The sequence below is a fragment of the Centroberyx affinis genome, unplaced genomic scaffold, assembly GCF_046629955.1.
Source record: "Centroberyx affinis isolate AG114_WGS23_722 - 3 ecotype Tasmania unplaced genomic scaffold, CSIRO-AGI_Caff_v1 ptg001025l_1, whole genome shotgun sequence".
NCBI classification, from domain to species: Eukaryota; Metazoa; Chordata; class Actinopteri; order Beryciformes; family Berycidae; genus Centroberyx; species Centroberyx affinis.
The window spans coordinates 247654-265409 of record NW_027279585.1 but is presented as its reverse complement, the minus strand read 5'-3'; the positions used below and the strand labels follow the sequence as shown (position 1 = coordinate 265409).

Below are 17756 nucleotides of genomic sequence, written 5' to 3'. Positions count from 1 at the left end.
GGGGAGAAAATAAATCGAAACGTCAATAAAATTACCAATTTTTTTTTATAGTTTTAGATGGACAGGAAAAAGTCGAGTAAACATCCAACAGTGGCTGAGACCAAGACGAGTCCAAGAGGTCAGAAAAGGAGACGATAAACAATAAACATTTGAAACACATTGTGGAGTTCATTTTTGTATTTATCAACTCGTACACTTCTTTTTTTGCATCAGTAATTCAATAAAGCCTACTTATCATACCATGGCCATTTGCAGAGGGACAGCTGTTGGTTAGACTGGCATGTTAACACCAGTGTAAGACAATATGTTACATTAAGGAGGAATATTTCAGGTAACAAACTAACGGCGAGTTCAAAATAAGTGGGAAATGGGCAGTCTCCAACCTCCAAGCTAACGGGCCAGTTAAGGAGAAGATGGATTAGTCACCAAAGGCTGTAAGAGGGAGATGAAAAGTCACACAGGACACAAGCTGTCCTCTCCTCAGGTCAGAAACCTCCCAGTTCTCACTTCTCACTATAAGGCATCAAGATGAAGAGGATTACGAGGACAAAGCAACAGAGACGAGTAGCTTCAGTACCGGCCTTAACTACCCTTTAAGGCTGAAAGGGGAATAACACTCGGTTTGAGATTTGAGACGTTATTCCTATTGTCCAGCATAGTCTGATCAATATTTGAATATGAAAGCGCTCTCCTGAAGCCAGACAGCAGAGACGTATTACTCAAACTCCATAGATAAGGAGTGGGAGAGATGGTAAAGGTAACTGGGAGAGCATATGAGGGAGAATCATCTGGGAAAAAGGACCCAGTTTCTAGTTCTGGACAGACACTACTTAAGAATAAAGTTCATTGGGTAGAAAAACTGAAACAAACAGTCGGTGGGTCCACAAATATTAGTCGCACATTCACAGTGTATGAAGCAACTCTGCACTTTATATCTGATGATTTCACGAGTTTGAGAAGAAGTTCTGTCTTGAGTTTTTATCTTCCATATGGATTGGCCTATGCTAGACCACAGGAGTAACATGTATAAGTGGTGTCCCTCTCTAACAGGTGAGCGCTGCTCATCCTGATTGGCCCATTTCCCTTCTGCAGAACACATCACACTTCAGGCAGCGTACAGAGAGACAAACCGTAAGAGAAGCAAAGCATATCAGAAGCGGCGACCTTTAAAAACACACAGCACATACACATGCACTGCATGAGTACTTATTGTGAGAACAAACATATGATTAAAACAGAGCAGAAAGTGGACAAACAGACCTCAAATATTTACCTCTGCTTTCACTTAATGCATCTCAGTAACGAAAACTAAATACAGTACAGTGATTGACATGGCATATTTCAACTTCAAGAGGGCCCGTCTACACACTGAGAATACACAGTGCAATAACTTGAAGCCCAATACAATGTAATCATTGATCTCTGTGTAAGAGATCAATGAAGGAAAGCCACAGAGACCGATGGATTCAAAATTCACCGGGCACTTTCAGTATTTTACCAGCAAAACATGATTTTAGAATAGAGTGGGACCTCTGAACGATGACTACACATAGTCACAAACTACCAGCACTCGGCTGCTGGCTGGTGTTAACTTCCCACTCTGGTGTGCTGCTCTTCCCACACCGGCCGTCATCCAATACGGGTTTGAAACTGCGGCTACTTACACCAAGCGCTTCACCATCCAGACCCGAATGTGTAAAGTAACAGAACAAACGGTACTCATCAAACCCTCTGAGCACAAACTGCAAAAAGACATTGCACTGCATTGTGATACATTGTGGACATGAGCAGAGACGCTGGAGAAGGGGACAGGCGGACTCGGCCCAGGCTCAGCAGGGGGGGGGGGGGCAGCTGTCAGTACTGAAAGGAGATGACGGAGTTCACTTTGTAGACGTGGTAGGAGCGGTTCCAGAAAACTCTGGTGAAGTAGTTTGTGTAGGGAGAGTAGTTCATCTTGATCTCGTGGCAGAATCTCCCGTGTTTGGAGAAGGAGTAAATCTCTCCTCTGTCATAAACTACCTGAAAAGGGACAAGAGGAAATGGACAAGTCAATGGAAAGTAATATTGTTTGTTTTGGGGGTTTTTTTTGTTTATTTTTATTAGTCCATTTTTTTATAACCAGTGTTATGTTTCCATGATTCCTGTGGCTTTTGCAAAGCATTATTGAGATACAAACTTCACTCCAAGTAAGTTCTTTGATTATAATTACCTTTGTGCAACAAATAGACTGGCAGCACTTACACCTCTGTATATTCAGTATTTTAGTTTATTACGGTGTATGCTAATGCTTCAGACAGTTAGTACAGTAGAAGCTATCATGGCATCAATCTCGTAAGGCACATGAGATTACCATAGCATCACCTCAAAAGTTTTAACATATCGCTGTTGTGTGAGAACTTCCAAAAATGATTTTCATGTTTTTACTTCAACTGAAGGATCTAATGCTCCTTTAGGGGTTGAGGAAACTTTCTGACCTCTTAGGCTTATGAAACCCAAAGGATGAACTAAAAAAATGCAAGCTAAAAACAAGGCTGTTTTTCTTGGGAGATATGAGGTTTTCACCTGACAGTGACAATATGCACCGTGGCATACTGAATACTGAACACTGGACACACGACACACAGGTGAAACCACTACAAATCTTCTCATTGCACAGCATTATGTTGAAGTGGTTCTTTGCCAAAATCCCTTTCAGAGCAATCAGTTATTGTGAAATAAAGAGTAGGTGTCGATACTCACATGTCCGTTGGAGATGTCCAGCAGGTCTTTGATCCTGCAGCCTTTATTGTGGCTCAGCTCGTTACAAATGGACTCTTCAATGATCACATAGTTTGTCTTGTGAGACGTCAGGATCTTATAGACGTCCTCCGCAGATCGCATCGCATACACCTGGTAAGTCTATAGGGGGCGAAAAAAAAAGAAATGGACATTAAAGATTTCTATTTTGGGCAACATCGCCCATCAGCAGCCAATCACATCCTTGCGTTGTTATATATCATTTTTTTTAAAAGCCCATGGTGATACCATGAATAAAACGTCCATTCTGGCGTTTTATTCTTGAAAATACTTGATCATCATTGTTCAATATCGTTAACATATAGAGGATCCAATCTGTTTAATAATAACCATTTTATCAACCAAGGACTTATGTTGTCTTCTCTCCTTTAAAAACGACCATACTGTATTAGCTTTATTTTACAGTATCAATCGTTTTGTACAATTAATTATCTCCTTTTTTAAAATGGTAGACATCTCATTTTGGAATGGATCTCTTCAAATATTCCTCATTACGCAAAGTGCCAGTATCTCAGCTGTGTCAGGCACTCACATCTTCGCTCCTCCTCAGCAGGTTGATGTCTGAGTGAAGCGGTAAACTGGTCACCGCCCAACCTGAACACAACTTCACCGTTCCCAGCAGCTGAGGGCTGCCGGCAAACACCGCCGCCATTGGAGCCTGAGTCCTGAGAGGAGGAGAAGAAACAAAATGGGTAGAAGTGAGGGAAAATGAAAGATAAATGTTTGATGCAATCACACTACTAAGAATTAATTGATAACTTTGGCTTGAAAATACACTAAGTGAGACATTAGTGATACTTTTAACACCTTCCATGCAAACTACTGCAATTTTGGCAATATTTGGGGAAAGTACATTGTATATAACATCAGAGAATTTGATGACTCACTTGATCCAGTTCATCAGCTCTACTGTATCTGGGTCGTAAAACTCCTGCAGCTCGGACAGCTCTGCTAAGACTCGAGGGAAGTACTGCAAGACCGAGGAGAGGAGTGCGTATGAGGTAAGAGGGAGATTTTTTTTAAAAGTCTCAGCCTTTCAAAAGATGAAGAGTTGGACATCTCACCTCTCTCCACAAACTGAACCCGATGATGGTAGGAACCGCTGTGCTCAGTATCAAAGCCTGCAGAGTGAAAAACAAGCAACACGTTACAGCAGGAACAAGGAAAGATCAACATTTGTAGAGGTAAGTATTGGGGGTTAACTTTTTCTGTAACTGCTTCTCTGGTGCCTCGATTTCAGGCTTAATACAAGAACCAACAAAGGGAAATTTGCACTCTCAAAAAGATATCTTGATTAATTTTACATGTTTCAAATAAAAAATATGCAGCTTGGCAAACTGAAAAGACGTTTCGCCCATAGGCTTTGTCAGGTCATTGATTCCTTTAAATAGGTTTGGCCTATATAGACTCCCCTAAACTAGGGAGTATCTACAAATCAAAACATATTCACATTAACATTACATTCATTCTTACATAAGCCTACATAAGCCAAAAAAGACCTATTTCTATTGTTTACATCATTCTATAGGATTACTTTGACACTAAATATGTTGTTCATATTTCAACCACATATATGAGAGCCATACAAACGGAAAATCTTAAGAGGCATGATGCTCTACCTACTGAGCTACTTAAGATCACATAATATATCACATTACTCTCCTTAGAAGGTTAGAAAATGACTTCTTACACTGATTCATCTGCAATATGTCATAAGTCTTACTGTATTATGACAGTGGATAAAAGTGAATATGAGAGGCTTCTCACCAGAACTACAGGGTGGATGGACTTCAGCCTCAGCCACCTAAACACAGTCATCCAGAGGTCTGGAGAACACACACCAAACGCTGTGAACATGCAGACGTACGGAGTCCATAAGTACTTCATCCTGCACGAGAAAACAACATCATCAATCTGTAGTGAACTGAAGAGGAATGACCAATTTAACATGATTTTCTTTCATTTATTTGTTTACTAACCCTAAAGTGTAAATACAAGTTATGTACACTGATTAGAAACAAGATGAAAAGTGAAAGAAGTTTTAGTATTTATCCAGTATCCAGTATTTATTGCGCCAACATTTTTGAGATGCTCATCCCCCAAACAGTGTGCTAATGCTGTGTTATGCACTGTAGCAAATTAAATGGAAACTATTGCCTGTCCTCTCATAACAGAATGGGAATTTAATTGGGATTGGGGAGCTTATTTGCCAAAAAGGGAGTGTATTCCTTTAAACATATACATTGTAATGTGTGTTAGCTACACTGATAAACATACCCCTCAAAAAGCAAAGCCAAGCCTCCGAACAGCAACGTGTGGAAAACATGATAGATGACCTCAGGCTGCTCTCCTATTCGTCCATCTTCAAGCCTGAGGTTGGTTTTCATTGGCTCACCGCTGTAAAAAGTAAAAATGCATGAATTACCGTTACATCCTATTTAAAGCCTACAGCCAAGAGGCACTGTGTGTTCAGCTTCTAACAGAACAGGAAACCTTTTGTCTACAGACCACAGAGGCTCAAAAGTCCCCAAATTCACCAGCCACATTCACCGTTTCACCAGGCAACTACATTTTTAGAACAGGGCAGAACTTCAAACCATAGCTGGTTCCCAGCCAGAGTGGCTGATAGAGTAAACAAACCTCCCAAGAGCAGAAACATTGCAGTGTGTGTTGACTACAGCTTCTAACCTGAGTCTTCTGTAAATGGTCTGCAGAGTGGAGAGCAGGCAGACGAGGAGAACCAGGAAGTAGAAGGGAAGAACCGAGGCTTGGGTCAGTCGCAGAAACAAGTCCTGACTGGGAGTCTGGAAACTCTCTTGGCACAGGAGGAAGTTGGTGACAAAGTCACTTATATAGAAGGGAACAAAATATTGATGTTTTATTAGATATTTATGTTATAGAGAGACAGGCATTATAGATATCATATTGACTAATAAAACCACAGAAGATGCTACATAATGCCACAACAACTATAAACAGGCATGATTCAATTTTAAATCCAAATGTAAATGCTGTAACTCACGTTGTTGTGTTGAGCCCAAATTTCACTTCAAAGAACTTCAATATGAAGTCACTCTCACTTACAGGTATAAGTTTCTGTAAACAAAAACAGCAGTTATTAGCAGTAGCCCTGATGATCTGTTTTCACTCAACAGGACTGTCTTCTTTTCCCAAAAGAATGTTTTTTACTCCCAGTCGGGTACTCATCTTGTGGCAGTACACTAATTACTAGAACAAAATACTCCTGCCATCACATACACATGGATAAATGGAGACACCTGACCAGTGTTTTTCGGCTTTACCTTGACCAAATAACTGAAGGTGATCCCTGTGGTGAAGACTAGATAGAAATGTAGGAAGAGCTTCATTAGTCTGGCGACAAGGGGGCCCATCTTCATGTTTTGCTGGAATGGAAACACAGAAAACAACAATGAGACGTGTTAGTCTAGGTTTGGACCTCTAAAAACCACATCACAGTGCTCCTGTTCGATGGAAACTTTGAGTTTGCCAATTCCTTGCATGGCAATGGAAGGATGAGATTAGCTGCTGATGGGTGATTTTTCCCAAAAGCTCTGCTCTGACGTTTCTGTAATTATGGGAAGTGCATAATCAAGTTGCTAGTGGAATGTATGCAGAGTTTGGTTTCTTAAAGCATAAAAAGTAGGAAAATACTTTAAAGTTGAGGGTGGTGCCCTGACTTTATCCTTATCCTACTTAGGTACCAGATTGGTGGGGATTTGCAATACTAGACAATACAATAAGTCCCAGAAAGTTTAGACAGTCAAGTATTTGAGTCAATTTAGTACAGTCTACCTAACACTATCTGAATGGAAAACGTCACCCATCTGCCGTTCCACGTAGGTTAAAACAAATGCTGAATTATCTGTAAATGTAATGTGACTCAGCTCTGATGTGAGGGAGGAGCTAACTCTACCTGGAAGTACCTCGCGAGCACTGAGCTTATCAAGAGGCTGAGCAGAGGCGAGCTGAGCAGAGCCGGGTTCTGAAACTGGAACAGGTAGGCCAGGAACAACGAGCTGAGGTACACCTTGTGGATGTCAGCCATCTGTCCGTCCCAGAGACGGAGGGATGATGGAGAGAGAGAAGAAGAAGAAAGAGGAAGACCTGATATAAGGCCAATCTTATGCACAATGCATTTAAAAGATACAACCACCATTTTTTTACCATCTAAAGTTTGGGAATATTCACATCTGTTTTTGGAGAATTTGATTAACTGTTATGTAAGATTTTTGGACATTTCTCAGCCCATTATGACTCAAAACAGCATTTAAACAGACATTACACATAGAAACAAACTTCTTACTGAGTCAAATTCCATGTAAAATTCATGTTTAGGTGTCACAAAATATCAGTCCTTGAACTTTCACACACTTTCAACCACAAGGAGGGAACTAATAAGTGAAATCAGTGGCTGTAGTGCTTGGTTGGAATGAAAATCTGCAGACCTTTGGGGTCACAATGGCACATGGTTGAGAACAACTACACTAAACCACTATGTAAAAAAGCCTGTAGTGGTTTGAGTGCGTTTCAATATGAGGTGCAATACTACAATCACACACTGGGCCTTTAATGAGTAAGACTACCTATTCTGGGAGCGGGTTACCTTGCGGGGCGGCACCAGGTCAAAAGAGTCGAGCAGGAAAAGACACAGGCCTTGGATGAAGAGCACATAGTGGCTGTGTTCCCAGACCAGGAGGAAGGTGAAGGTGGTGGCACTCATGGTGAGATAGCAAAACATCTAGAGAGAAACACAGTTATCTCAAAGTATGTAAATGCAGGCAAATGTTTCCACTCAGCTTTTATACAGGAGTGGATAACACTTAAATATAGAGACACAGTTGGAAAATTGAAAAGGGGAATAGATCCACTTATTGGCAAATAAGATGCTTGATCAACTTACCATTGTGCGACAAGAACATTGGAAGCAGTTTTACCATTTTTTGTCCAGTATTAAGTGTAGTAGACTGTCTATGCTAAGCTTCCACCATTCACTAAACATACACAGTGTTCTAATGTGTTAGCATGCACCGTAGGAAACTAAATAAAGGACACACAACAGTTAATTGAGTTTTACTGTTGTGTTTTACCCTCCACTAATTCTATGTCATCTGATGGGAAACTGCTCAACTTTCATGAAGTGGATGAAACTCACCTCAGTAGCAGAGTTGATGTTGTTACTCAGGAATCCAGTCAAAGCTGCCACTTGACAGGAGAAGTAAGGCAGAGCCCAGTTGTCCCGCAGAGGAATGGCGTGGTCCACTTTGGTCGTATCTGGTCTGGGGAGAGAAACGACCGATGGGAGGATTATAATTTGAAAAAGTCCCCTTCAAGCAGTGGATGGAGAAAGAACAGAAAGAAAGAAACAGGGAATATTTCCATGTTTCGTCCCTTTCTGCTTTTATTGTTTTTTTCTTTGTATGTTTTAAGGCATTTCTGCTTTATTGGAGAGAACAGTGGGAGAGACAGGGAGGATGAGGGAGAGGAAGGGGACGACATACGACAACCGATAACGTCACACCTACATGGTATGTGCCTTAGCCTGCTGAGCCACCAGGACGGCAAACAAAAAACAAAAAAAATGACACACAAGGAAGCCTGAGACTGAAATATGAGGAATAGTGTGACAGGTTTCCAACTCACCTATTAATAACGTACCAGGCCACAGCCAGCATGCCAGCCACCCAGGTGCCACTCATCACCCAGCTACACACAAAAAGGGCAGTTACGTAGACCGCCTGGAGGCCGAACACGGCTCCAATGTAGAAATATATCGGCTCCATCAAATCCTGAAGGCAGAGGGACAGAAACACCAGTTATATCACACAGCCAAGGCCTAGATGTTTGGAGCAAATAACATCAACTTAAAACTTACTATTGCATTTTAGTTTTAGAACTCTATTCTGATGCCAGAGTCAATGTAAAAGACTAAAAATGTTACTTGGGGTGCTCAGTTTTTGGGCAAATAAGCTTACAGTTGTGTCACGAAAAGATTTTTAGTAGTTTCCGGTCTGTGTGTTCAGTATTTGTTTACTCTGCAATGGGCCATGGCAGTGGTTTAGCACACAGCATTTTTAGTGGATGGTACACATTAGCTTGCCATCATATAAAGAGCATTAACATTTGGCACATATGTAACATATATATGCATTATAGCATGCCAACTACTGAGTACACATAGGTGAATCTAGTACTAACCTTCTCATCACACAACATAAAAGTTGTTGCTCATTTGCCAAAAAGTCAGCATATACCAACAACATTAGCCTGACCTGGCTTCCAGTGACTCTATATATGAGGCTTGTGATGAGCTCTGGATACAGAGACAGACGCTCCACTGCGTTGACCGTCTGACCTGAAACAGTCCGGTTATCTATCGTCAGCTCATAAAACCCTGGAAAACATAAGCCAGACAGAGGTAAGAACAGAGACGTTCAGAGAGGGAGTGATATTCAGTGTACTTCAATTCAAGTTCAGGTCCAATCACATCTAGAACGATAACTATAAACAATAATAATACATTGTTGCTCAAGCATTCACACTACAACGATATCTCAGCAGACGAAGCATCACTGCGGTGATCTACTGAATTCTCTGCCTCTTTTTTCCGGTTGGTTGAAAATGTTTTGTTGTCTCTGCATCCAAAAATATAGTTATCGGTTTGGATGTTTTTATAGTTATAGTTATAGATGTGAATGGACCTTCAGTGTCTCAGTTTGGCTATTACAATCAGCTAGCCATTTCAGAGAAGCAGAAAAAGATTAGTGCACCTCTTTCAAAAGATGGCGCCGTCAGCATGTGTTTGTAGTAGTAATAATAAAGCCCACTGCCTCCCTGGAAGGTGATTTCACGCTCCAGCTCCTACGATGCAACATGTGAACAAATGTAAATGTCAGCACTGATCCACAGAGTTTATCTACACAAGTGATCTAGATAAGACAACAGGAAATGTAACGGGAGCAGGCTGGTGACAATAGAGCAACCCACCTGTCTACTTGAAAACCAGAACTTCCTGTCATGGTAGGTGGAAAGGTAGACAGCGTAAAGCATCCCACATGCAACTGCTGCCAGACACCCAAAGAACAGCTTCACCAGACGCTGAAGAATAACCGCTGAAGAGTGGGGAGATAACAGAGAACGTGCAACAGTTAACTAATCTGTTGTCATGGTGCTCCTTACTGTAAGACATGCAGCTGACTGTACTCAAAGGAAAAATTCACTGCCGGACACTCTTACACGTTACATACCATCAACTTGCCATGTTCAATGCATTGCAGGAGTTGTTTTTGTTTGTTTGACCAGTAATCCACCGGAATACGACAAATACACCATACACCAATACCACCAAACAACAAAATGGGTCCAGAAATGTGTGGTGCATCGACAATAGCTGTTTCTAAGAGTATTAAAGTGTTTTAGGGTGGATTTTTCCTTTAATCGCTTATATAGATCTGCGTGTGTGTGTGTGTGTGTGTGTGTAAGTGAGGGTGAGTTAAAATTACTCACTAGGTATGTCCTGTTGTTATTGAACTTTTCAATCAGAATTATAAGTATAAGTATTGGTATAAGTACGTTTGCCCCGCACCTTGTAAGAGGGAATATACTTACAATTTGAGGTGCTCCTGGACTTCTTGATAGATGGCTCTTGTCTGTTGACTTCCTCTTGTTTGTCTTGAGCTTCCTCTTCTTTAACTCCATCATCTTCTTTCTGCTCCTGGCCATCTGCCCCATCGCTGGCAACACTTCCCTCATCTTCTGTGTTGTCTGCCACTGGACGATCATTCAGATCTGCTCCGTTGGCTAAAAGAGACAGCCTAGTTTAAAAGCTTTTATTACAGCAGGATGAATAGACTACCGTTAACTTGGCAACGTTACTGGATTCAAGGACTGTTATCTAGCTTTCAACAATACTTCAGTTAGCGAACTGCTACCCCAACTTACGTGCAGTCTGCGAGTCCGGCTCACTCTGGAGTTCTTCCTCGCCTTTATCTCCCTCCAAAGTCTCTGTTTTCCGACATCTTAACTCGGTCATGACGAGAAAAATTAATCCGAAAGGAGTCGCCTGACGTGACGAGACAACAGCATGCTAGCTAACAAGCTGCTAGCCCTAACTACCTTCAAGCGAACACCTTGCTGTGATGTGAAGCAGGCAGGAAGCTACCGTTAGCAGTATCGGCGCTAACCGGTGAAATGCCAAGTTGTAGTGGGGGAAGCTGAAGCCAAAGCCTGGGGTTTTCCAGCAGGAACTTGCAAGCTATCACAGACGGTGTTTTCCGTACTTGACTCTGCACTGGAGGACTCCAAACGACACTACTGGGCCGTGACCAGGGCATGGCGGAAGTTGCGACTGCTAAGAAAACAGCGAAGAAGAAATCCAAACGGCCAGCCTCCAGACTGAGCCACTGCGGGTGGATGCTGCATCTGGGAGAGCTGTGGATGGCAACTGAAGCAACTTCACTGCTAGACTATTAATGCAAAGTCTGATATTTGTTGATAATTGTGGGCTCAAAATCACACAAAGCATGCAAAGATGCATCAGAACATTGTTCCGTGTTGAATTTTAGTCCTTGCAGCATTTTAAAATAAAATGATCATCAAATCATGCCATCAAGCAAAAAAGTAGAGTATGCAATGGTCATTTTGTAATATTTAGAATATCCAAATAGAAAGGTCAACTGTACACTATTCAGTTTAGTCAGAAAATGTCAGTGTTTCATTATGGCTGACTTTGAGGGCCTGTCGTGATTTTTCTTAAACTACTTAGGCCTTAATGTTACTGTGCTGTGAAATTCAATAGTATTTTGACAGAACTTGTGAAGTGGCAATGAAAGGTGACCTGTGCAGTGTTTAATCTGTTTAGCCTATGTAGACCAAAAATGCCAAATCTCTGTTTAAATCTAGAGGGGAACTTTCAACTAAATGACAACTAAACAATTCTTATCATGGAAAAACATTGGACAGATTGTATAGTTGCATTTTGTTGCTTAATTATTTGTTTTTTCTGCAAAAATACGTTTTTTTTGTCAATATTTGAGTGTGGAGACTCGTCTAGTACGAAAATCACATTGAAAGCTCTTTCTTTTGAAGTGGAATCAAACCACAATACAACCTTTTTTCCAGCTGCATGCTGAGCATAGTTTATTCAAATTGAAGCATAAATATAAACTTACATCCAAGTACATAAAATTTCTTTAAAAATTAAAACCAGACGAAAACATACTTATGCAAACAATGGTAAAATAGTAAAATATCATGGACTGTATGCATAAAACTTTTTTAGTAAATTTGCCAAAATTTGCTCTCAAAAAGAAAAAAAAAAGTAAAAATATTCACATTTAAAATTAAGACATTTGTAGAAACATAGAAACACACTCGTTAGACTTTTGGTGAAGAGTGAGTGTGATCTCAACCCAGCCCAGAAGTTGAAAGGTGACAAAAAAAAGATTAATTCAGACTGTTACAGCTTTCTTCATACTTCTGCTTCTTTCTCAGAGAGGTTTGAGCCTGTCGCTCCAGCTTCTTCAACGTTGCATCTCTCCAGTATCACTCTCAAGATCTTGCTCACTAGTGGGTTTTTCGCTCCTTTGATCGAGGCCTCGTCATCTGAACTGTCGCTTGACGAGCCTGATCAAAAAGACAAAATGCATTACATGACTAATATAAACATTGAAGTACTTAGAAGATATTTGTTTAAATGTTTGTTTATTCAGTGAAGGGTTTTGCTGAGCAACATTAGGGCTGGCCAATAATTCAATATTATCGTTTATCATGTTTCAAATCCTTATGATTTTCAGCAGCACCCTGCTTCACGGTCATACAGTCTTCTCCTATTGGCCAATGAGAAGCTCCGCTGGAGAAGTTATGATTTTGTTTTCTGTCACCTTCACTGAGTGTCCTCACCTAACACAGGAGTCTTTCTCTGTTGTTTGGAGGTTGTGGCTCTCTTCTTAGGAGTTGTGGTGTTTGTTGCACCTCTACAGCTCTTTTTCACAAGCCTGATCAAGGGTTCGTCCTCCGAGCTTTCATCAGATTGTCCTGTCAAACAGAAGTCACAGCAGCAAAGGCTTTAAAACTGTTTTCCTCTATATGTTTTATGTGGGGCAGATATCGGTGCCGCAAAACATAATACCGTCACAAAACCCTTTGACAAATTATGTCACATCAAACTTGTGAACTTGTGATCTATAAATTAATTCTCATGTAGCGTTTTGGTGGCAAGAGGAATTCATGCTCCATTCATGCTTCATAACTGTTGTACACAGTAAAGATGCTAGTTGCGCTCAGATGAAGATCAATTGTAACGCAGGTGCAAGAATCAAAGTATTGTAAACTAGAAAAATTATGAAGAATGGGAAAATAATTCTGCACACTGCAAATAAAAGGCTAGGACAGAAGTTACTTAAATTCAGAAAAACTAACTTATTGCATAAGTGCTTTTATTTGCAGTGTGCAGAATTATTTTCCCATTCTTCATAACTGTTGTAAAAATAGATCATGAAGAGATAAATTGTGGCCTCTAGTACTGGAACTTCAAAATGCAAAAATCGAACAAAAAAACAAACGACTTTTACTATTTTTTTGACACCAGCAACTATATTTTTGTATGGACAGTGCAGTGTTCTTTGTATCCTCTATGTTGTAAAAAGAATTTTGACATATAATAAGATATAATATCTTATTGCTACAACACCTTGTCTCTTCCTGGTTCGTGACACAGGCGTCTTCTTTGTTGTCTCCGTTTTCTTCTTTGTTGGTTTATGCTGCTTGCCAATCAGGTTTACCAAGGGCACATCATCGTCTGAGCTGCTGTCTGAAGAGGATGTATCTATCATATTGCAAAAGGTTGATATGTGAACTACTGGTAATTCATTCATACTTACATTCCTTTAGGATATGATTATTTATTTTATGAATCGAACCTCTGGCCTTTGTATTAAGTGTTGTCTACCTTTTGGTAGGTCTTTAGTTTTTGGTTTTGTTTTCCTGCAGTTTGTTGAAACCTTTTCTTCTGAAAGACCCTTTGTCCTCTTCATTTTTATCAATGGCTCATCATCTGAGCTGTCACTCGAAGACTCTAGGCGTTGGGCTGGAACAAACAAAAAATATAAATTTTTGTTAGAGGTGAAAAGCATTTGAACACACAGAAGTTGAGCGCGGATATCTATAACTTCACACTTACCCCTTTTCCTTGGAGCTTTCCTTTTGCATGTCTTAACTGGACTTGCTTTTCTGGATGGCGTGACAGACGCCTTTGTCTGCTTGTGTGACTTAAGTCTCTTGGCAATTTCACTCAAAGGCTCATCATCTGAGCTGACATCATCATCCACTGATTCTGCGTTGAAGAGAGGAGGAAGAGTCCAGAGTAAACACCCGCTACACAGACTGACAGCCGAGGCGCTAGGTGCTTACAGAGGAAGTAATCTCACCTTTGCTGTCTGTATCAGCAGACATCTTTGTAGGCAGCGAGACGGACTCCACTGCAGCTTTGGAAGAAACTTTGGGCTTTTTTATCAAAGGCTCATCATCGGAGCTATCGTCTTTTTTCAAATCTGAAACTGTTGAATAAAGCAATTATTTAAAGCCATCCACTCCAGACACAATGGAAAACACAATCATAGAAAACAAAAAAAAAAAACATAATTCCACAAACTCCTATGATGAGTACTTCTTCTTCAGTACTTTTCCAACAAACAAAAATTTGATAACAAGTTCCATATAAGGAGTGTGATGTTCTGATGTTCCGGTAACCTTCAACATTCTACTGTTCCCCTGTTTGCCCGATCCAAAAAACTGCAAGCTCACACACACACAGACACACACACACACAGACTAGGTTTTCTATCTTATCCTGACATTCTGTCTCTACGCTTGTTTGTTTCTTTGTATAAAACTATTTCACTTTCCCAGAAGTTCAGTTCAGTTCCTCAGACAGACTAGATCTATCTCTGTACACTGTTCTCCATATATATTGTATATACATATATATATATATACACACATATATAACCAGAAAGAGGCTCATTTCCTCAACATGAGTATATCCAAATTTAGACTTATTTACAGTTTGGCCCACACACTTACCCAACTTACTTATTATAGTTTTTGCTATAGCTTTGTATAAAATTTTAAGTTTCACTTTCATGCTCACACCTCACTGGCATAAAGAAAAAAAGTTTTGAACAAAATAACAGATGGAAAACATAATCATCCTGGAGAATTATACCCAGGGAAACATCAAGTAGATTGGGAAGTGTGTAGGCTACGCAGAAAAGATGTCTAAATTGTGATGTACGCATATTTTAGGCTTTAATAATATGCAACATATTTAAAATTTTCTGATATAGAGTAGCACTTTCATGTGTGAATACACAAGAATGAATAATGGCATTTGTGAAGCATAAAAAGGATTCACCTGCAGTCTTTTTATTCCTGCGGCTGCCATTGCTGCTTGTTGTTTTTATTTTATTATTACTTTCTGGTTCATTTGCTGAAGGAGCATTCCTCTTCTTTGTCAAGGGTTTGTCATCTGAGCCTTGCAACACAAAGAGAAAACATCAGAAAAGTTAAACAGAAAACATGGAGCAGCAGGGTGAGACTATGTCTTGTAACTAAAACATCATCACAGGTTCGATCCTCTGCAACAGCAATGTGTGTCCTGAATCTCTACCTACTTACTCATTAGGTTTTTAGGCTTCATAAAACTGGTCTTATATTTTTTTCTCTACCACATATCGTTGGCCACACCACGCTTCATAACTAACTTTTCTATGTTTTTACTTTTCTCCCACTCACCATCATCTTTTGTCTTTTCACGTTGCGGTTCATTATCCTTTGGTTTTTTGAGGAACTTTACCAGAGGTACATCATCATCTGAGCTGTCTTCACTGCAAAGATCTGAGACACAAAATGGTACATATTAATATCTGTCACATCATTTAGTAAAGACTAAGGCTACTTTTTTTTGCCAGTACATTTTCTAATCAGTTCTGATTCCTTTTATTTAACAGCACTTTCTAACTTAACAAGTGCTTTACAAATTTCATTTTTCATATTCTACCTGTCTTACAAATGCCACTAATATTCTTGTCTGCCTTAGGCAGTGAGATGTGACATAAATATCAGATCAAGAGTAGAATCAGGAAGGACAGGAGAAAAGAAAATTAAAGAAAAACATATGGGTTCACTCACAATGTGCATCTAAATGTGGGAGTATTTGTTGTGTTCTTTTATCTTTCTATTTTACTTGATTTGATTCTTTTAACGCAATGCATTTTACTTGTTCTTTTATATGAATTTTATCTTTTTATCTGTCTTTTATCTGCCTTCTATTGATGTAAAGCATTTTGAGCTGCATGTTGTGTATGAAAGGTGCTATACAAATAAAGGTTATTATTATTATTGTTATTATTATTATATGTATGATGCTATAAAATTCAACAGAAAACATGCTTTGACATATCACTGAATACATGTGATGTTATCACCTGCTTTCTTGTTGTTCACGCCATTAGACCTGCCTGATCCGTTTTCATTAGTCTGTGGTTTCTTAGCTGGCAGAGAAGTCGTTTTCCGTATCCGTATCAGAGGCTCATCGTCTGATGTGTCATCCAAACCTTACAACAGGAGAAGACATCCACATGAAAAGTTTACTACGGTTTGCTTTCAAATCCAACAATGTGTCTGTTTTAAAAATGTTACTTCAGTTTGTTTGGTATAATATGCCACAAGACCAGTCTTGGTGGTGTTTCTTTTATCTTTTGTTCTCACCACTTTTGTCTTTTCCTGAATTACTGTTAGAGCTGCAGGTCAGTTGTTTGTCATCCTCCTGTGACTTCTTCAGCAGCATCGACAGAGGTACATCATCATCTGAGCTGTCATGATCTGACGGGTCACAGGACACACAACGGGACAAATATGAGTCTCTCAATCACATGAAATGAGGGAAAATGGACAGATGTTCACCCATATAGGTTACATTTTGACCAGTCTCCCTAATTAAGTATCTCCCCAATGAAGTAGGCTATCTGTTGCTCCCCTGTGCATATTGATTTTATTTTCCAATGCCTTTAGGGCAAAGTATTTCTCAAGCAACAAACTAAACTAATAGTCTACTCTGTGATGTCTTACTAATGTATAGTAACTACACTACACCTAGTAACCCAGTAACTACAGTAACCACCCCACGTTCACAAATCTAAAATAAACTACCTAAAATCACGGGAATACTGTGTGGGAGTTAATGCTTTATTTGACAGTTGGAAGCTAACCACAGCCGAAACAAATGTGAGCATCAGTAGCTTAAATTTCAATAATAATAAAAAAATAAAGAAAAATCGTGCAATACTGTTACCTGATGTATCTACCAAGCTAGCAGGTACCCTGGTTATGCCCATTGCGTTGGTCAATGTAACTTATCCTCATCTAAAATGTGCTAGTATTTATGTTGCTAACAACAGCTAAGTAGCTTGGTTTCAGTTGGTTTGAGTCAGACTTTCTGTCAGCTGTAACGTTTGCTAATCCGTCTATATACTACTAAAACATGCCGAAGGACGAAAGGAAATATGCTTTTCAATTACGGTGTTATTATTATTATTATTATTTTTAGTTTAAAGTCTCATTTTCTCGTCCTTTTTGGTCCACTTTCTTCTGTTTTCGTTTTTGAGGCGTTTGGCGCTCGCTCGGTCGAATTTTGATGACGTCTCCAACCGTTATTGGTCTTCTGCTTTCAAAACATTACGTAAGGACTCACGTGCGTTCCCATTTGTGCCAAGCGAGTGACATCTATTTTTTTTTTTAGATCAACAATTTTGTGCACAACACTTTTCCACCAGGGAGGGTAAACCCAACAAAACTCAGTATACAGAATAGAGTTTTTAGGCTGACACAAATCTTCATCATAGTAAATATCAAGCTGATGTAAAAACCTAATACTCATCTGAAAA

At 39.8% G+C, this 17756-nt stretch overlaps 2 protein-coding genes across 3 annotated transcripts; both read right to left on the bottom strand.

The window, feature by feature from the left end:
* Positions 1-62: 62 nt before the first annotated feature.
* On the bottom strand, positions 63-11294 carry LOC139646944 (probable C-mannosyltransferase DPY19L4). Of its 2 annotated transcripts, XM_071522745.1 has the most exons (19): positions 10756-11294; positions 10423-10614; positions 9802-9926; positions 9585-9675; positions 9087-9208; positions 8458-8603; positions 7970-8093; positions 7421-7555; positions 6731-6862; positions 6099-6200; positions 5819-5892; positions 5485-5643; positions 5074-5193; positions 4564-4684; positions 3861-3917; positions 3684-3766; positions 3329-3461; positions 2740-2898; positions 63-2019 (listed from the first exon to the last, which is right to left on the bottom strand). In XM_071522745.1, the coding sequence occupies exons 1-19, from the start codon at positions 10844-10846 to the stop codon at positions 1855-1857; spliced, it is 2331 nt and encodes a 776-aa protein (XP_071378846.1). In that variant the 5' UTR covers positions 10847-11294; the 3' UTR covers positions 63-1854. The 2 variants fall into 2 exon arrangements, with proteins under 2 accessions (XP_071378846.1, XP_071378847.1); XM_071522746.1 differs by lacking the exons at positions 9585-9675; positions 9802-9926.
* Positions 11295-11953: 659 nt separating this feature from the next.
* Positions 11954-17481, bottom strand: LOC139646949 (nucleolar protein dao-5-like). The gene is made up of 11 exons (XM_071522752.1): positions 17165-17481; positions 16582-16695; positions 16299-16427; positions 15607-15708; positions 15227-15346; positions 14241-14369; positions 13994-14146; positions 13763-13900; positions 13505-13639; positions 12715-12849; positions 11954-12438 (listed from the first exon to the last, which is right to left on the bottom strand). The coding sequence occupies exons 1-11, from the start codon at positions 17205-17207 to the stop codon at positions 12284-12286; spliced, it is 1353 nt and encodes a 450-aa protein (XP_071378853.1). The 5' UTR covers positions 17208-17481; the 3' UTR covers positions 11954-12283.
* Positions 17482-17756: the final 275 nt, after the last annotated feature.

Bases quoted from the DNA above. Each gene is read 5' to 3' on its own strand.
- LOC139646944 (XM_071522745.1), bottom strand. From the start codon at position 10,846: ATGACCGAGTTAAGATGTCGGAAAACAGAGACTTTGGAGGGAGATAAA. The intron at 10,615-10,755 runs GTAAGTTGGGGT...TGTCTCTTTTAG, and splicing joins GCCGGACTCGCAGACTGCAC to CCAACGGAGCAGATCTGAAT. The intron at 6,201-6,730 runs GTAGAGTTAGCT...TTTCCATTCCAG, and splicing joins TGCTCGCGAGGTACTTCCAG to CAAAACATGAAGATGGGCCC.
- LOC139646949 (XM_071522752.1), bottom strand. From the start codon at position 17,207: ATGGGCATAACCAGGGTACCTGCTAGCTTGGTAGATACATCAG. The intron at 16,428-16,581 runs GTGAGAACAAAA...TCCTGTTGTAAG, and splicing joins TTCAGGAAAAGACAAAAGTG to GTTTGGATGACACATCAGAC. The intron at 13,640-13,762 runs GTAGACAACACT...GCAATATGATAG, and splicing joins AACTAAAGACCTACCAAAAG to ATACATCCTCTTCAGACAGC.